Source organism: Mercenaria mercenaria, chromosome 1 (assembly GCF_021730395.1).
Source record: "Mercenaria mercenaria strain notata chromosome 1, MADL_Memer_1, whole genome shotgun sequence".
Taxonomy (NCBI): Eukaryota; Metazoa; Mollusca; class Bivalvia; order Venerida; family Veneridae; genus Mercenaria; species Mercenaria mercenaria.
The window spans coordinates 94,889,097-94,910,881 of NC_069361.1; the positions used below are offsets into that span (position 1 = coordinate 94,889,097).

The 21,785-nt window shown below is 32.8% G+C and overlaps 2 protein-coding genes across 2 annotated transcripts in view; one reads left to right on the plus strand and one right to left on the minus strand.

Annotated features, from left to right (window-relative positions):
• LOC123529687 (autophagy-related protein 2 homolog A-like) overlaps positions 1 to 21,785 on the minus strand; it is a 125,168-nt gene that overhangs the window by 69,286 nt on the left and 34,097 nt on the right. The window lies entirely within an intron of this gene.
• Positions 9,221 to 16,538, plus strand: LOC123529693 (slit homolog 2 protein-like). Its single transcript, XM_045310147.2, has 2 exons — positions 9,221 to 9,540; positions 9,949 to 16,538. The coding sequence occupies exon 2, from the start codon at positions 9,985 to 9,987 to the stop codon at positions 12,589 to 12,591; it is 2,607 nt and encodes an 868-aa protein (XP_045166082.2). The 5' UTR covers positions 9,221 to 9,540; positions 9,949 to 9,984; the 3' UTR covers positions 12,592 to 16,538.

The following is a 21,785-nucleotide window of genomic DNA, read 5'->3' on the forward strand; positions in this document are numbered from 1 at the left end:
CTTCCTTCTTCGTCAGCATTCAAGAGTGAATAGCACGCTTCTTTCTTTAATTTTATTTTGGCTAATTTCTTGTTTTATCTTACCACCACATCCCAATCCGCCTCCTCTTTCAAGTGACAATTTTCTGATTTTGAAAGATTTCTCTTAATAGGCAAATTCATTTACATTTCTTGATATGCTTTCGGTGGTTATATCCGCCCTAATATGTGAATATATATATTTGTTATGGTATTGGATTGTAATTCCATTCAGATATGAGAACATATCTATTTGTTAAGGACGGTATGTTTCGCCCAGATACGTGAAATATAAATTTGTTAAGGTATCTTTCGACGTATTATTTTAGCATGGATGATTTGAACTGTGAATATATACTTTTACACTTAACATTTAATTCCACGAGTACACACACATATACATATATATTTACCTTTACCCTTTATACAATAGGAATATGTTTGTTTTACCTGTAAGATTAAAGCATTAACCCTCGTGAAAAAATAATGAATGTGGCGTTCACTGTTGATTTATAATTGTAATATTATATTTTGACGTTACACTGAAACAAACAAACCCTTTTTGCATATTCATTTATATAAAACAAACAAACAAAAATGGGAACATGTTTATTTGCTTGATTAAGAGTAACACCGAAACGACACAATGAACTTTCCCCCGGTTCTGTTGGTGGGGAAAGGCTACAGGGGTCCCTCCAGACATTTTTGAGGCTCAGACTAGTACCTAGATCGAGACACTAACCTCAATTGGATGGCTTCCTTACGTGAAAAGTTTCACACCTCAAGTGGGTTTTTGTTCCCACATCGGTGATGGGCGAGGAATTCGAAGTCAGCGACCATGGCCATCAAGTTTTTCTTTGCAAGTATAAAACATAAATATTCAATTAAATTTCGTAAACATAACTGATACTCTCAATGACATTTACCACGTCGGAAGTTACAAATGGTTTGCCGAATACACCATACTTTTAAATACAAAAGTTTACACACAATGTGGGTCGGAAAGCACGAAATTTACGTTCTTGAACGTATATGTGAATAGTTACCTTCGAAATGTAAACAAAGGCATAAAAGTAAACTGTTTTCATGTTCGTGGTAAGGATCGACTTGTGATTGTCAATGTTCCCGATACGGAAAATATATGAATGTATAATCACGAGCCGTTTCATCTTACAGGACTTACAAGAACATAGTAAGCGGTTGTTTATTTATTGTATTTATGTTCTAGTAACCTTTGACACTGATTTCGAGGACAGACCGGGTTTGTGACATATACATGTCTGTTGTTGGGCTGAAAAAGATAGATCCAAAATTTAAACTAAAAACTATATTGCATAAATGTTTCGTTATTTCTGTGCATACAATTCGGTTGTTGAAGTTAGAATATCAGAAAATTACAGGAAATAAAACATGTCTTTGAAAAAGTACCGATCTTTCATCATTTGTTTGGTTGGCGCATGATTACAAATTTAATGTTAGTAGGCCGTGATGTCCATGAAGCCGTGTTAAAGTGATAATTTGATGTCACGTTGGTTTTATTTTGTAATTGTGAGTGATCGTTAAGTGATCAGAAAGATCGGACAGTGGGATGTTATAAAAAAGTGATGTTTTATTTAGATTAGAAAGTCAGTCGTACTCTACAATAAGGAACTCTAAGGTAAAATACTCTTTTATTTCGTTCACTGAAGAAAACATGGCGGACATAGTTTTGTAAAAGAGCGGTGCAACGTGTGATTCGTGTAAACATAGTTTAACGGCGTTTTCTTAGAAAAACTAACGCTCAGCTCATTTACACTGACATATCCTTGATTGAAGAATATATATATTGTATATATATGAGAGACTTACGGTACCAAATAATTACCCCGAAAATTTCTATGCATTTTCTTCTAGTGCACTGTTGGGACATGTTTTTGGGTGTCATTGATACTTTATAATTTATTCGGAGATACATTTTCTTATAATTATTAGTTTCTTTTCGATCCCCGTGCATTTCTCGCGTTGTTACAACAATCTCAGTTTTACATAGGAAGTTTGCATTGTCGAAATAGCATAGTCCTTAAAGATGACTTACTTCTCATATTCTATGCCTTTAAATGTTCATCATTCTGTACTTCACCTACTGAGTACAAGTGGGTGGTGGATTGCTACTAGGCATTACAGTTTTTGCCATTAGCTTACTGTCCTGTGTGTTTACAATTTCTACTAAACTGGCCTCGCTACAACACCAGGAAAGGCAGAATATTCCAGACATCAAAATGCTCAAATCACTACAATTATTTACATGTAATGTCATCATATTTAGTACATGCATTATATCACATTTATTATTCATTTTCGTTTACCTAAATATAACAGAAACTGAACTGAACTACAATTTATTTCCTAACCTTGAGTGTTGGCATAATGTATATGCTCAAACATAAAACAGAAAAAGGGACATTATATTCATTGACAAAATTCATTTTGTTTACAAATTGCTTCTATATAGCTTTTACTGATTGATTTAATTCATCTTATTAGAAGTAGCAAATGCAAGATACCAAGTATTTGAAACTAATGCAAGCTGCATTTAAATATACTTGGCCCATTTCCGTAACTGCAATTTCCTGCTTTCAAATTAATTTTACAGTAAATGTCAAGGGGGGTATTCGATCTACTCCTTACCACCAAAACAAAATGGCGGCCAAAACTGAAAATGTGAGTTTTTCTTACTTTTTATCTTTTTTAAGGATTTCTAGACCATGACACATGACTATCAACCTGCTCCACTGTTTTTTCTATCTATCGGTACCTTTAACATTTGAAACAGTGCTGTAATTTGTCTGGAATGCTGGTCATGGGATTTGAATCGATGGAAAATCCTCCGGTAAACACGGGATAAGGAATAGTGCGATTAGCAAAAATGGTCTTTTTTCCTTATAATTCAAATAATTGTGAGCTATTTTTCTAATTAGAAGAAAAGAATCAATATATATTTCCATCATGGTTAGTCTGGAGCCGATTAAAAGTCGCAATTTTAAATTACACAGTTTTTTGTCTGATGATAAGGAACAGTGTACGAAAATAAGAGGATAAGGTGCAGTTCACTTCTTCAAGCAACTTTTTACTTTGCTCTTTTCAGAGACAATCAAGTAAAATTCTATTACAATAATATTTTGGTGACCATTTATAACTATCTCTTGCTAAATGTAGAAAGATTTAAAAGGTATCCGCCTGTCTATCAGACACGTGATGTACTGAAAGCCAAAAGTTCAGCAAGTATTTAATATAGTATCCCTCGCCAACATTTAAGTATTTATAACTTTCTATTTGGTATAGCGCCCAAAGTCATTAATAACAAGCAATTGCCTTACAAAAATGTTGAAATATTATTTTTTTTTGTCTTAAAAAACCATTAAAAGTTAAACCTACTTAAAATACAATGTGTTTTACTAAAGATAGTGAAAACTCAGCAACACCACTTAACTTGTTTAGGTGTTATGCATTCTTTGTAATTTTGCGTTAAAATACATACGTTATGCGACATTTAGGCGCACTAATTCACGATTTTATGGATACAAAGACCAGAAATTATTCGTGGTTGAAGCTATAACTATGTATACGACTTTTCATAATTATGGTTAACTCTTACATTTTAAGTTAACGTTGGCTTAGAGATATTAAGGAATATTACCTCGCGAGTTCGCTAGTAGATTACTGAACGAACATTTAACTGTAACAAAACATATTTAAAAACATTGACAAAAGGCAAATCGCAAACATAATAAGCTCATAAAATCACAGATATACTCTTACGATGCCATTAACATATATATTTGGAAGAGCAATTTGAATATTTTATGTGTCCTGCTTGTATCTTAAGCTGCATTACAAAAGTAACGTAAGTATCATTGCACATAGGTATGAGAAAAAAATACATTCAAGTAAGGCTTAATATGTGGCAAATATGATTGTTATTTACCAACATTATGTATCTTATACCACGAATTTAAGAACATTTAATTATCAAGCTTTTCTTGGAAACATTTATGTCAATCAACAATAACACATATTAAACTTGTCAAAACTGATCAGAAATATGCTGATGGTAACGTATGTATCCCAAATTAACTAATAAATTCATTTTCGGGCATCAAAATTCGTGTTCAAGATTGCCATCAAATTGAAGCCGACCATTGTAAATCAAAAGCACAAATACTTATTTATTCAAATTAATTATTTCTTACGATTGTCAAATTAATTATTCGTATTTTCAAAGGCGGCTTTGATAATCTTGTTCTCTTGTATATTTGTAAGGGGCAGCTCTTATAACAAGTGCTTTTGTCACTGAATCCATGAATCACACCACTTTAAGCTGTATATAATGAAATGCACAAAGAAAAAGTACTTATTCTAATATTAAAAATTAAATATAACCACAAGTCACCGTGTTAGAACTTTTCCAAATAATGAAGAAAAGATAATTTTATTTGAGTACAACCACATTCATGAACCAAGCACCAACAAAAACCAACAATTCTACATATAAAATTTCATTCAGAGTTAACAGTTCTATTAAGTCTGTCTTTACTGTAAAGACTTTTTCAAATATATTAACAGTCTTGTAAAAAAATATTTCAAGATATATCACGGTTGGAACAAAACTTTATGCCCTTTTACTTGCAGATTTTTACCTTAACAGTAATTAAAGCTAGCTCTTTTACCTTTTAGCTACCAGTTCTACGGCAGCGATTTGTATTAAGGTATCGATTTTAAAGGTCCATTACTAAGGGAAAGTGAGTTGGCAATTTTTTTCATAGCCAGTGCATAGACTTCTGCAAGACACTAAATAATGAAGATTGGCAGGTCAAAATTTACAGAAGGTCTTTGGAACTCAAAGAAATGTATGTGTATTATGTTGAAATTTCAATGAATCGACAGAATGACCCCCCAGGTCTTTTTAACTTTCTTCATACTTCATAGAAAAATAATTGTACATATACTGCGATTTATTTCGAATTTTTACATACCAACTTTCATTTTCCAATAAAATGAACTAGTTTCTGTGCTTTTTAAAAGAAATTAAAATGTTCACTTTCCTTAGTATTGGACCTTTAATAGATACGAAAATAAAGTAATATAAGGTCGCATACGTTCTTAGTAAAACTACAAACACTATCTTTTCGGTTAAGCCTGCGCCCGAACAACCAAAGCCTATTCAACAAACTAAGAAACAGACTCTCGATACTCCGAAAGAAACACGGTACATTTTCACAGGGAATGTATAATGTCATATTATACATTTCTTGTGAAAAAGTACTGTTTTTTTTTCGAAGTCTCGAAGTCCGTTTCTCGTTTTGTTTTTCTTATTTTCTCTCCTCCATTTTCTGTTTGCCAAAGGATATAATTAGCAGGGAGGTAATAGTTTCACTGTCTGATTCTCTCTTTTTAAAGTAGCGCACTGTCTTTAGCCTTCTCACATTCTCGATACACCTTTCAGATTTTAGTCCTTGATGTTACAATAATGTTAACCTGATGTGCAACCCACCATAAGTCAACAGTGATACACCAATAACCTATGTATTGATACATACGTTACCGATCACTGTGCTATAGGTACCACGGGTATGCTGTTTCCATTCATTTTGTATTCAAAAATATGTTAAACATGTATCTTTATGCTAAAAACACTATGCATACGACCAATTCTGTAAACAAAACCTTTTTAGCAAGAAATTAATATTAAAGCATATATTATCAGATTTTAAAAATAGAATTTGCATGACGTGTTTTAAACAAAAATAGTGATAAAAAACAAAACTTTTTAGCAAATTAAAACGCCTGAGCGTATTATCTTGGAACCTTGACTTCAAAAAATAAAAGAAGCCTCATGTTGTATAAAAAGTAATATATCAGGCATGAAAGGATACATACGTTACCATACGTAACGTATGTATCAATAACTTGTACTGTGTTTATGGCGTACTCAATATGTACAACAACATAAATTTAATTGAAACGAAGAAATATAATTGTCATATAATCACAAATAGGTTTTACTTTAAGCTTCCTATTTAAACCGAACATTACCAGCGGAGCTCATTGAACATTTTCAGAAAAAGAAAACACGTCTTCAAGGACAAATGTGCGACTTAACCTGTGTGAAATCTGCATCTTACGACATAGACGATACAAACTGATGACACTGTCAATTAAAACTGAGTGACACTTTCTTGTTTATGTTATTTTAAATAAGATTGGTAACGTTTGTATCGATCACGTATCATTTTGCTATTTCTTATGCCATTTTAATTAAGAAGGACCTCTGCTTCATAACAGACAAATGATTGATGTATTGAAAATGCATATACTGTTTTGGCATGAAAAAACTACTCTTAGTTCAACATGAACTGCTGTGATTTTCAGTGTCTTAGAATAAATGTAACGTTTGTATCATAGAAAGTGGAATCTTAACATAAGGAAAGTTTAAGTGAAAAATATATCACTACTAAGTATATCTTGTATCAAATGTTATAACATGTAGTTGAAACAAAACTAGAAATAACCTATAAAGACATAAAAACGATATTCTTTATATGTCAAGCTCATATATTCATAGTAGGATAGATCCATAACCAAAGTATTCCTTCATTGGCGTCATATCTGTTTTATTGTTTAGGAATCGTAATAACACAAACATACATATTATGATGCAGTTATTAATAATTAGGGAACATGTATTCTTTGCATTTACTAAACAATCCGTCATTAACTATAAAAGCGGTCAAGCGTTGTGAATTTTTGTATAAACTTGCGCATGGCGCCAGTAACATATGTATCATTTTAAATTGTCTTTTGTACATTTTTTGGATTATGGATATGATAAATCCAATTGACATTAGGTAACAAGTATAAACACATATTCATTGGAATTATAGTATGTTTAATTTGCTTCCGGAGCCTATTTTTAAACAACCACGATAAGGAACACTCGATTGTTCGTCATTTAAAACTTAACGATAGGAGGGTTTACACTATGGTTCATTTACAATATTAGTGTAGTTTAACAGCCAGGGTCACGATTCAGACCTCTTTAATTATTACATGGTATAAAAATGTCAACTGGTTATCTCAGAAATGATGAGAGAAAACTGTAAAATCCGTTTGAAAAAATTGCACTGCACCTTATCCTCTAATTTTCGCACACTGTTCCTTACCATCGGACAAAAATTGTGTTTTTTTGAAAATACGAACTGTGATCTGCTCAAAACCAACAGTATTAGATAAATATGTGGAAATATTCCTTCAAATCAGAAAAATAGCTTACAACCTGCGGTATATTAGGTAAAAAGACCATTTTTGCAAGTCGCACTATTCCTTATCCCGTGTTTACCGGAGAATTTTCCATCGATTCGAATTTCATGACCAGCATTCCAGACAAATTAAAGTGCTGTTTCCAAAGTGAAAGGTACCGGTAGATGGAGAAAACAGTGGAGCAGGTTGATAGACATGTGTTATTGTCTAGATATCCTTGAAAAAGCAAAAAAGTAAGAAAAACTCACATTTTCAGTTTTGGCCGCCATTTTTTTCCATGGTAAGGAGTAGATCGAATACCCCCCTTGAATGTATTGTTATTAAAATGCATTTGTACTAATGAATTAGATGGTATCATGCTAGTGTCTTTACTAACTTATCATAACAGTATTATTTGTAAAACAAGAGGTAAAGCTCTGCCTAAGTCGCTAATCTGAGAAGGGAACCACAAGCAGAAATTGGGTCACATCGTTTTATAATGGGCAAAATGCCTCTTAATATCTAAAAATCAATGGTGGTTTTGATTTTAATGCAGACTTGAAGGAATTAACAAAAATATATCAGATTCTGTACTTTCAGATTCTGAACAAGAGTCATATATATTGATTTTAGATAATACGCACCATTAATTATGTTATATTTTCTATTACAATCACCCGAAGGCCACTGTTATTCATTTCTATGATTTGACATAATGATCTAGTTTTTGACCTAATGGCTCCTGACAGACGACGCCAAAACTATATCCCTCCACCTTCGGTGAGGGATAATAATGTGACCCTATAATGTAATAACAAGGTTTTCCTATTAACTGACCTAGTGGCATATAAGTTTTTGACCCCAAATGACCCAGTAATCAACTGGTCCCGGAGTGTAATGCTCTGACCAAGCTGGGTTAATTTTGTGACCTCTACAGTGTTACAGAGACCAACCAACACATTGTAAGCAAAAAATAATTTCTCTCAAAAATCCATAAAAAGTGAGTATTCTGAAAGTGACTAGTGGTACAAACTAATTGACATAAGATTTTAGCAAGATATTCTTGCATATTAACAAAAAATATAGTACAGAAGGTAATAAACCGTTGCAACACTTGTGTAATAATGCACAGATACATGTTTACCAATATCAAATTTTTATTTTCACCCACTTCATAAATTTTCAATGTCATATATACTTTCTATGCCGAACTTAGTGGAAATGAACATGTTGATCGAACTTCAACAGTCAAATTGTTGACAACTGACGATGATGAACACAAGGTGATAGCAGTCTAAGGTCTAACAATAATTTAGTTGTGAAAATCACTGGCTACTTTTCGAAAGGAGGTCATCAAACTGTATTGTTGTGCAATCAAATTTATTTCAGTAAAACTTTATGTCATGGTACTATTTTCTGTCTATGCAAAGGTTTCACAAAGGAATCTTTTTTTTTTCTTTCAACAAAAGAATTTGCATTTTCTTTGACTTGCTGAATGAATATTCAATAGGCTGCAATATAAATGAAATTGAATCATATTTGACCTGTTAGTCACTAACAGTACTGATAAAATAAGATTATGTAATAACAAGGCAGACCATTTGCTGACATGACTATTGTCTCACAGGTAAACTCTCTGTGTGAAAGTAAGATGGTTTACACAAGCAATAAAGGGTAAACTTATTGTCATAACAGATGTTTATTTCAAGACCCACATGCTTATTGTATACTTTTGTACATGTTTTATCCACAAGAATTACATCATTGAAAATACATTTATCTTTCTAAAACATAAGATATTATCTAAGATTATACCAAATATGGTAATAAATTCCCCACTAGTTGCCCCCAGGTAAGAGAAGTGTATTGATGTTTACAGTTATTGCCACACCTGACTGGCCAACAAACTAAAGGTAGAGAGATACCAGTCTATATTAAGGTCAGCTGTGACTCAGTTACTGTCATATGTACAATCAATAAGGAATTCCAGGTGTGATAAACAATACAAAACATTTACAATCATTCTGATCAGTGTGCAAGAAAGGAAAATTTAAATAAATTCAAAAAGCAATTTGGAATATTTAACTGTGGAGAGAAATATTTAAATTTAGTGTAACAAAGCGTGACCTACAAAGCTATTAACCTGTGCTTGTAAAACTGAATAAAATGATGACACAAAGTTGAATTACTGGTGTTCAAAATTAAAGATGGTGTACAACATCTGACAGACCTAAACTTCTGTAAACAGGTAAATTTTACTGACATTTATATGTACAGAATGTAGTAAAGGGTGTGTCCAGTGTATTAGGACTATCATATTCCAGTTTAAAAAAAAATAGCAAGTAGGTCATCAAACTGATTTGTCTAAAAATAACCATTAATCCTCCATTTTTTTTTTTTGTATTTAAAACACAGCAAAACGTAAAACAATGTTTAAAACTAGTTTTGCATTTAATTCATTTTCTTTCAACCAACTTAGCAAATACAATAGATGATTATGTCTAAAAGTATATACCAGAGTCTGTATTACAGAATTCCTTACTGTATATGAAATTCATTACTGCATTAGGACTTAAGAAATACATTATCGTAGGGAGTACGAAATTTGATGAAATCTTTAAAAACAAAGCTTTCACTGTTTCATCTTCTATTTCAGCAAAGTTTATTTCCTGCTTTCGTGAAGGAGTTCAGTATGGATCATATCATCAGAACTGTTCCCCTTGTATTGTTCCTGGCCACATCAGTAGTGTCGCAGAGTTGTGTTTCTCCAACAAGCAGCTGTGATTGTTTCCAAGAGAATGGAAACAAAATTATCAACTGTCGATATAAAAATTTGACTGAAATTCCAACATTTACTGACACAAATCAAGTTTATTATGAAATACGATTTACTTCATCTGAAGAGACTGGAATGTGTCAATCTTCTTCTGGCTGCAACAATATCAGACAGATAGGAGCAAATGCCTTTGCTAACTTGAAAGTGAAGAGAATAGATCTGCTAAATAATCCTATAACAACAATAGACCATGATGCTTTTGATGGTTTAACTCCAGAACTGGAAGCCATTTCACTTGAAGGAGATGGATCAAGTGTGATGCCATACCAAGCACTTGCCTCTCTCGATGTACATCTAAAAAATCTGCATCTTGAAAACTATGGCCATCAAGTTATTCAGTCCCCAATTGTCTTTCCATTTCCTAATTTAGAATCCCTTACAATTAAAAAGTGGACAAGACTTGACAGTATCGATGCAGCTGTATTCGGTGTAATGCAGAATTTGACGGAACTGAAGTTAATCACATTAAAAAATCTTACTACTCTTCCAGTGCCTGCAGTTCAAAAGTTTTTGAAGTTAACATCTATTGATATTATGGACACTGGTATAAGATCTATTTTTGGAGACACATTCACACCAATGTCAGTGCTACACGATGTCAAAATACGTAACAATATATACTTAAATACAATAGATCAAAGAGCATTTAGTGGAATTACTGACACTGTAGAATACTTAGATATTGACAATAATAATCTAAATGGTGTAATGAGTATTGAATTTCTCCGAAATGAAAACTGGCCTGTTTTAAACCATTTAAACATTGGATATAACTACAATCTAAAGAACCTTCCAAGTGGAATATTCACTAGAACTCCAACTTTAGCTTACCTAACATGCCAGGACATTGGATTAACAAGTATAAACAAAGACATGTTAACTGGACTTTCAAATCTGCATACGCTTGATCTAGCATATAATGAAATAAGAACAGTTTCAACAGAAACATTTAAAAATTCACCAACTTTGGTTGAACTTCGACTGCATGATCAGCACAATAATGACCATATAGACTTTCAAAATAATGCATTTAGTGGAATTGAAACTTCCATAGAGACGCTTAGTCTTTTCAAAAACAAGTTCAATGTTTCTCAATTTTGGAATGACATATCAAGGCTGTCAAATTTGTTAGTGCTAGAAGTTATGGATACTGGTATTGAAAATATTCCTGATAAAGTTTTCAGAAATAACGTAAAACTTACAGATTTACACATGGCTGATAACAATATAACTTCAATAAAACAAGAGACATTTTATGGTCCTAGAGATACTCTGAGGACTATAGACCTTCAGAGAAACAAAATACAAACAATTGATCAATGTACATTGAATGACTTTCCTACCAAACCAAAGCTGACATTGGCAGGGAATCCACTGAACTGTGACTGTGATTTGCTTTGGTTATATGACTGGTTTAAACTGCAAAGTGACCAAGACAGAGTTGCTTATCAGGATATAGGAGCTTGTTCATCACCACCTCTTCTTGCTAATAAATACTTCACAGAATTCACTAGGAATGAAATGTGTGCTGGCGGAACTTCAGTCGTAACTTGCCCAGACTTATACCTAACAACAACAACATCCACCACAACTACCAGCACAACAACAACAACAACAACTCAAAGTCCTACCACACCACCTTTGCCAGGATTTGAGCTTCGGATAAATAACAGGGAAACTAACTCTATTGAGGTAACTTGGGTGATAAATGACAGGACACATGTAACTGGTTTAAAAATTGAGATGATCTCTAATTACCAAGGCAAAAAAATCGCCTATCCAGGACTCGATGCCGCATCACACACATTCTACCAGTTGAGGCCGGACAACACTTACACTTTCTGTCTTGTGCTTAAAATTGAAAATGCATACCGAGATAGTAAGCCAGACTGCAAGAATACGGAGACACGCCCACTGTTCACAGATACCAAACCATCCACAACAACACTGGCACCAGAGTCAGACTCTCAGCTGGGCATCATCATTGGTGCATCTGTTGGAGGAACCGTTCTTGTGGCTCTTATTATAGCTATACTTGTGGTTCTCCTTAAGTCTAACAAACCAAAGAAAAGGAAACCCCTGTCTGAGCCTGTAAGCTTCACCATGAAAGCTGATGTTCCGCATGCTGGTGGAACTGCAAGACGTTATGGCAAAAAAGTGGAGAAGGAAGGTGCTACTCCTGATGATATAAATATAACTGTAATATCAAATGGAGATATGAATAACAAAGGTAGAATATCTGCTGGTAGTTACCAAGCTTTAAATGAGAAAGGTGTAGACTCTCGGCCAATGCCTTCATCACCGGGACATTATACAAATAGTGTTGAAGATAGACCTTTACCAAAGGCTCCCTATGGCTCAAAAGCAGCAACTGGACATGGATATGTTAACACAGGATATAAAAATAGTGCAGAACATTTACCAGAATCTTCCACAAATGAATATAGTGAAGTTCGATACTGACAAAGGTAAAAGTTCTGACTTAACTGACACAAATGGTTGTGAGATAGTGTCATATTCAACCAGTGCCAATATATTTTCATAAACTCAGTAATTTGGTAACACATATTTCAAACAAACAGAACATGTCACTGAAGACTACAGAAGTGCAGTCCAAAACTGCCCTATGTTTTAACATAGATTGTTATAGCAATAATGCGAGATATACGCTTGCGGAATAATTTCACATTTTATGCATGCGGCATATAACTAATTCGTATTCTGCTTAATATCATTTTGATTCTAATATGGTTTTTTATGTAAATCAGTAGATAAAATAGAGAAGCACTATTTCCTGGTGCATGTATTTCGCCAAATATGGGAGGTCGATGTGAGGTTAACTTATAACTGTGTTTTAACAGTGTTAAAAAAACAGAAAGAAAGATGTCCTGTGGACTAACTTAGGAATGAATAGATGTCCAATGATTTATTTTTCGCGCCTTATAACCTAAACCAATTCCATTATATCATTTCAATTCTGAAACATCTTTTATATAATATAGTAGATTAAATATAGTAGCACTCTTTGGCGCCAAATAATACGCCAATGTGACATCAGATTTCCATGTTTTTATGGAAATGTGCATAGATTTTGTTATTAGAATATTCCTTTGTCACACTTATTTGCAGGCTTTGTAAATTGTTCAAGATTAAGATTGTTTTAATGTAAAGAAAGCAAAATTTTGATTGACTAGAATGTTTATATCTATATGTGTTGAAGTCTAAAAAGACAAATTATATGTTGCTCGTTTTACAGTAACTGTTAGACATGTATTTATGATCATGTAATATTTTGCTCTGTCTCTTGTTTAAACGTGAGGCTTATTTTATCTTTATGTTTATTACACACATTCTGCTAATAGACATGATGTTTTTAAAAACTGTATTGACCATACTGTCAGATTTCATACTTTTGGTTCACTTATTAAATCAAACAGATACCAGGATTAAATTAGCAGTAAATTGCGGATCATGATATGATAAAAGAAGGTCAACTAGCTTCGATTTTTCATTTCATGTCTGTTAGTATCTACCTAAACAAGTCATATAAATCTTGACCGAAATAGGCTGTAACTGAAAATAACTGAAGAGCAGTTATTTGGTATAAAAATCTACTTTTCAAGTTTATCAAAAAATAAAAGGGCTTTGGAAGGAGTGATGAGACTTTCCGATGTACATGCTAGATTTGCTTAATTATATATACAGTCAAACTTTAAAGGCAGAAATTTACATTAAATAAAATTTAGATGTGGACTTCATTAAGACGCAGCTAAGAAACATAGGAATCTTGAAAAAGATACTAAAGCCTTCCAAAGCCTTGATAACTTTTATGTTTTTCTAGTTTTTAGGAAAGTACTTATTAATCAACATATATAGCAGTTTTGAAATCCCATCACTGCTTGCAGAAGTATAACTGTATTAATGTATGTTTTATGAAAATACCATAGTTATTAAATGTAGCTTAAATATTTCATTATGAAACATCTGTGATATTTCTTACATATCAGAAAAATTTTACTTGTATATAGCCCAGTGTATATTAGAACATATCATGTACATATCATTTTAAACATACTTTAAAATACATTCCAGTCAAGTTTTACAATACATTGTATCTTATTATAATTTTCAATTACTGTATAAAATATACATACTGATGTGAGAAACAAAAATATTGCAAACAATATATTTCTTATAAATGTTAAATATATTGAATAAATAGAAAATGTAATTTAGCTTTCACATTAAATTGAAGCCACCTGAATTCATGCATGAAGTAGTGTAACTAGACAGTTAGTCTAAATGTTGTAGCTTTCCTTTAGAATTCATTGTATATAATCCATTCTGATCTCATTTATGAACTATTTATTCAGGATATTATACATACATTTATCTTCTAACATTCAATGCATGAATGACATGGTACCAAAGATTCAACTATGCATAATTTTAGCAAAAATTTGGACAAATAGTTTGGGGCTTTTACTGATAGATGTTAGACATAATATGCCAGCTATGGAAGATTTGTCTAGTTGTATAGTTAATACAAAGAGTAGCAAGTTCTTACATTTCTGATTTATGACTCTTGCAAGAACAGATGGCAGTGTGCTGCAGAGCTGACAAGCTCTCTCTCTCTCTCTATTCAGGAAGCTACATTTTTGCATCCTTTTAAGTTCACGAGCATGACAGAAAAATGTCTTTAACCTTTACCCAGCATTCAATTTGATCAGTACCATTTATTATTCAAAGGGGTTTTTACTAAAAATTTACTGACAGAATAGCGAACAGTGCAGACCATGATCAGCCTGCACAGATGTGCTTGCTGATCTTGGTCTGTGCTGGTCGCAAAGGCAGAATCACTTGCCACCAGCAGGCTAAAGGTTAAACAAAGTTGTTTTCTTGCGACACTCTTTGTTTAAAGTTTTTTAAATCAGGACATTAACCTAAAAATGATTGACCGTTCGCTGACTGTTTTTCAAACTAATGTAGAAAAAGTGTCCCTCATGACTGTGTAAAAAATCATATTACAGATGTGTACATACACACCATTTCCATTGTATTTGATTCTGTTATGATTTATTTATCATGCATATATTTGCAAACACTTTTGTACAAATGTTTCACAATTGTTGTGAAAATTGTGTAATATTTTATATATATCTATACATGTACTGCTATTTTTTCAAAGCTCTTATTAAAAGATTATCTATACATACCATTTCAAGATTATTCTTGACAAACTTGTTTAAACAGGAAACGCATTTTAAGGGATCAACATATTATAGTAAATTATAATGATTTTGATGTTCCCTATTAAATCTGGTAGCCAGCTTTAGAAAATCTTGTGCCTGTTACAGCATGCCAAGCAGTGTATGTAAAATAATGGGACCAAATACATGAAACCCAGAAATATGTAAAAGCTGTTTATTTAAAATACATTTCTTATAACCAAAATCTGACACAAACAGTGTTTTATGCTCTTAAATATATTTTTATTACTGTAGTGTGACTAGAGAGTCCTACTCTTTCTTTGTGAAATATAATTCCATAACTTATTTCATGGAGGGAAAAAATCCAGGGATATTTTACTATACTGGTATACATTGTCCATGAACTATAAATTTTCTTAATGCTTTTTGTGCACTTCAAGTAAGAGGGGATACTTGAACATTAACATGACTGACAGTCCATCTACAACATAAAATACAACATTTTGCTAGGCATGTACATTTGTCAAACCATTTTCTGCTGTAATTATCATAAGTAAGTTGTGGGTGTAATGAGATGACAATATAAAACCTAAGACTTTTTGCGACACTGTTTATTTAATAGGCTTCTTTTTCCACCCAAAAGCATTGTTAGCGATATTATCAATTAGCCTATTTGTACAATTTCAATTTTTTGTAGAACAGAAGCTTTCACTGTGTGTTGTTACCATAGTAACACCATTTGTTTCTAGGATAAATAATTTGCATATCACTTCATAAAATAAGGCAACAGCTTTACCGGATAGATAATCAAACACATGATACTAATTATATTAAGAATAATGTTATCTATTACATACACTGAATTTTATATGACATGATTTTTCATTTTTATCTTTTTACTATATTGTTCAACTTTGTTCATGTATGTTAACTATTGTTTAAAATGATATATATATTTGTTATTTTCACATGTTTGTTTCAGGAATGTTTTATACAAGTTACAAGAATACTATAATCTTTGAACAATTCTGGAAATTATATGTAAAGGATATAAAATCTGAGTATGTTTTCTTTCAAAGAGGTTCCAAATCACTACATTTAGTAAAATACCTCTGCCTGTTTTTGGAAGAGGGGTCTATTTTCCAAACAATATCTTATTCAAAACTGCTAGAAAGAGGAATAAAAATTGTGTATATCTTCCACTACTGGTCTATTTTTCATTGTCATACTTCAAGAAAAGTTGAAGACGTGACAATTATTGCCTTGCATCTAATTCACAGTAAACAAAACTTGAATACTTGTTTAGTCATTCACTGAACTGACTGTCTAATATTTGTATCAAAGGTTCAAGAGCTACCTCACTAGAGCTGACACCTATTTATGGCACATTAAATACCTGTTCCCCATACCACACACCTGAGTGTATTGTATATTAACTTCATATCACTTTCAAAGTTTTAATAGAATCAGATACAATAACTGCAAGAAATAACACATGTAACAATCAACTGGATTTTTCTAATTCAATTTTGTCCTGTAATGAATCAAATTTTTATATGACAAAAACATATTGACATTTATCTCCTTAAACATGAATCTCCTGATAACATGTTTAAACCCAAGGTCAATATTGAAATCAATCCTACAAGAAAAGCATGACTGGAAAAATATTTATTTAAAAAGAAAAAAACAGATAACACAAAAGTGATGTGATTAATGAATTAAATATGTCCAAAAAATGTAAAGAGAATGAGCGGAAATGATTAACATTACCATACAATGGTAGAAACCTGACTTGAATTATAATTACATGAATATAAATAGAGTTACAATAACGGGACCAAAGAAGGTATTTCAGTCTCCTCTATCTTACATAAGTCATTTCCTTATACGGCATAAGAATAATCTCAATTAACAAAATACAAAATGTATAAAAGTGTCCATTAACAATTAAGCATATAGAAATAACAATTTGTAAATCATCATAGCAAACAGAAAGACTGTCATTAAAGTCATGCTTAAACTGTTCGTAACAAGTGTCAAGCCTATTAGAGATAACATGGTATTTCACGATGGTCTAACGTAAGGTAACTATAAGAAAAACAGCTTCAATGTGTCCTATTTTCTTCACCTTGTTGACTAGGTGTTTAAATATACATTTACATATTTTTCAAATGTGTACCTTCTATATGTATTTTGTAATGCCTGAGGATACATTATGTATTTACAGTGTAACACAGTCTAACATTGTCAAGTGCATTCATATTTGACAATGTACATAAAGAACATCAAGGTCTTCTGTAGTCTACCACTGAATGTGTATAAAACAAAATTATGACCTCACTTTATTTTATATACCTGGCAGCATGTTTCAATGACTTAACACTTGTATTTTTTACAGGTTGCCTAAATTATTTCATATACTTTAAGTTTGTTTTTATATCCCCGGTGGCGAAGGCCTAGGAGGCATATAGTGTTTGTTTGAACTGTCGTTTTTCACTTTGGTCATTCCATCTGTGCATCACACTTTCTTCTGTGCTAAACTCCTCCTACAGTTTCAATCCGAATCAAATGAAATTAGGTATACATCTTCAACATGAAGTGGACATGCACATATTGTCCAGACTTTCATGTCTGGTTATTTTTTCTGGTGTTATGCCCTTTCCTTGGATTTAAGAATATTACTATAACAACTCTACATTGTGTACTCGGCTCCTACAATTTCAGTCCAACTCAACTGACACTTATTACACATCATAATCATATAGTGGACCTGTGCATATTGTCGGGACTTTCATGTCTAATTATTTTTTCCATCAAATTCAAATGAAACTTAGTTTACATAATTATTATCAAGTGGACACACACAATAGTCATATTCTTTTTATATCTAATAATTTTTTCTTTTAGCCCATATTTTTGACTTTACATAGAGACCGTACCATAGCTCTTCGCATTCTTCGATTTTTCAAAATAAGTGGTTTTTACAAGAGCACCGGTTATGATTAAAAATGTAAACAACGGACTCTGTCTATAAATTATTTGAATGAATGAATGATCGTCGATCTTAGTCATAATATTGATTGACAGTTAATGCTAATGACTCCTTGTGTTGCAGAAAGGTATTTAGTTTGTAACTGTAATTTCCTATCAATTGATATCCTCTTGAAACTGGTAAAGTAATTGCTTATATGTGGACAAAGCCAACTGTCTTTGCCATTCGCCAGCTGCTAAAAAGGCAAATATATAAGATTCAGTGTAAGTTATATTTCACTGGTACTACCAGTTAGTAAGTTCATACTCTAAAAAACACATCAGAGAAATTTGGGCAGTTTTGACCGATTAAAACGTTTACAGCATTAGATTATATTTTTTTTTACATGAAAATTGCTGTTAGGTAACAAAGCGAATACGCCGATAATCCGGAGTAAGCCCATTATGTGTTATTGTCACAAAACTGTTCCAGTTCACGTAATGTAATTGGTGCACTTAAACTGCCTAGCTATAGCTACTGCTGTTATAGGGAAGTGGTAGAGTGTCTGCCTCAGGTGTGAGAGGTCCTGGGTTCGAGTCCCAGTTACAGCTTAACAATTTTTATTCTGTTACAGCATCTTTTTGCTGTTAAAGGACTGTTCCAGTTGTTCTATATTTTTAGCACACAGTATCATGGATCATTATTTAGAAATCCAGATCACAGTTGAATGTTAAATCAAATGCACCCAAGAAGTAGTAAATATTCGCTATATTATGTCCCTTTGATGTTTCCGCTCTCCAGGTTCAAGAAGAGTTACATTTCCTTGATCACAAAATTTTCTTTTACATGAAAATATTAAATGCTCATAACTGTACGTTTTTGCTTAAAATATTAAATATCTATTTTTGAGAAATATATGGACATTTGTCTTCATTTCAAAGCTTTTTAACTTCATACCTATGATTTGAAAAACTTAGGTACTATCTCTACTTTACATACATGTGTATTATTCTTTCAAGCATTTTTAGTGGGCATGCTGACATCATTCTTGTTTCAACCTGTACTCATTAAAAACATTACTTTCATTTTTTTGAAATTATCATTCTAATAATCTTTTGTGATGGGTTGGGATTGCAATGTTTGCCTCTAAATCATTAAAAACAAGGCAGTCTGAAAGACAGCTAAATCCCCCGCCACTGCTATGGATAGTGAAAGGGTAAAACCTTTGATTTTAGCTGTGACCTTGACCTTGAACTGACACGGCTGACTCATGAATTCTGCACAACGTCTTGATAAGGTGATCATTTGACCAAAGTTTCATGAAAATCCTTCAAGGGGTTTAGGAGATACAGAGCTGAAACCTTTTACCTTCAGTTGTGACCTTGACCTTGAGTTGACATGGCTGTCTCATGAGTTCTTGATGAGGTGATCATTTGACCAAAGTTTGATGAAAATCCTTCAAGGGGTTAAGGAGATACAGAGTGGACACCTAATGGAAGGCTCAAACCTTCGACCCTTAGTTGTGACCTTGACCTTGAGCTGGCATGGTTGACTCATAATTTCTGCACATCGTCTTGAATAGGTAATCATTTGACCCAGGTTTTATAAAATTCCTTCAAGGGGTTTAGGAGATATAGAGTGGACACGAAATGAAAGGCTCAAACCTTTGACCTTCAGTTGTGACCTTGACCTTGAGCTGACATAGCTGACTCATAAGTTCTGCATATCGCCTTGATGAGGTGATCGTTTGACCCAAGTTTGATGAAAATCCTTCAAGGGGTTTAGGAGATATAGAGCGGACACAAAATGGAAGGTTCAAACCTTTGACCCTAAGTTGTGACCTTGACCTTGAGCCGGCATGACTGACTCGTGGGTTCTGCATATCGTCTTGATGAGGTGATCATTTGACCCAAGTTTTATAAAATTCCTTCAAGGGGTTTAAGAGATATAGAGCGGACACAAAATGGAAGGCTCAAACCTTTGACCTTGAGTTGTGACCTTGACTATGAGCCGGCATGGCTGACTCATGGGTTCTGCACATCGTCTTGATGGGTGATCATTTGACCCAAGTTTTATAAAATTCCTTCAAGGGGTTTAGGAGATATAGAGCGGACACAAAATGGCAGGCTCAAACCTTTGACCTTGAGTTGTGACCTTGACCTTGAACCGACAAGGCTGACTCATGGGTTCTGCACATCGTCTTGATGAGGTGATCATTTGACCCAAGTTTCATGAAAATCCTTCAAGGGGTTTAGGAGATATGGACCGGACACGAATTTGTTAAGGACGGAAGGACGGACGGACGGAAGGACGGACGCAGACCATTCCTATAATCCCTCCGCCACGGCAGGGGATTAATAAAGTTTACTGGATAATGAATGACTTTCATGTAATGTTAAATAAATACCATGACTGTCTCAATTTTTATCTGATATGACATCAAAGTAGGGCAAACAATGCATGTTTACAGTACACTTAGTCACAAGTGTGCACAAAATATGTTTATTCATTTAAAAAACTTACGTCAATGAAACTGTCAGTTAAATATAGATTTTTCGTATTTGATTTTTCTTAACATGTATAAGAAACAACTGAACAGCAAAATGCAAATAGAAACAAGTACAAAACTCAAAAACTCCGCTGTTTTGGGCATAAGACAGTACTGACATGTGTTAGGATGATTTTTTAAATTATTTAATATTTATTTGGGTTTTACGGCGCACCAACACAGTATAGGTTATATGGCGCCAAACAGGACTACAAATTTTGGTTTCACATCTCATGATTTTTTAACATTTTTTGGTTTCTACATCTACAATTTCATGGTAATATAAGTCTAAACCTTGAGAAAAGTAACCAATACTTGTAAAATGTTGGCACGTACATGTTACTGGCAAGAAAGCCTTAATTACACTGTGTTTATCTTTCAAGGATCGGGGACTTTCCACAGAGGAAAAGAATTACGGATTAAATAACTGCATTGTACGTAAAAAGGAATGACCTAATCTTTGTATGACAGCTTAATAGAAATGTGGAAATCACCCTTGCTTATCCTTCCAACGAACTACAAATATTGAAACTGAACAAGTATATATAAATATTGATATCTATTACAGAAAGTAAACTGGTATATATAAATCATTTCAGAGAGGGAAACCAAAGGGTGTATTTCAACAATAAATTTTGCATGGGATGTTTTCAAAAATATTTATCATTCTGATACTGGTCAAAAATAGGATGAAGTAAGCACAATAAAAATGATTAATTTTGTAATCAAGATCTGCAAAAAATGTTTTTAAATATGAAATAATCATGATATCAAAAATAATGATGAAAATAAAAACAATAATAAAAAATGAAATTTCCTGTTATTAAGAATTCAAAATAAATTAAACTTTTAGACATTTTTTGAAAGTATTACAGTTTAAAGTAGAAGAAAAAAAGCAAAGCAAAACTGGCGTGTACATTCGTTA

Coding starts and splice junctions, on each gene's coding strand:
- LOC123529693 (XM_045310147.2), top strand. CDS start 9,985: ATGGATCATATCATCAGAACTGTTCCCCTTGTATTGTTCCTGGCCACA.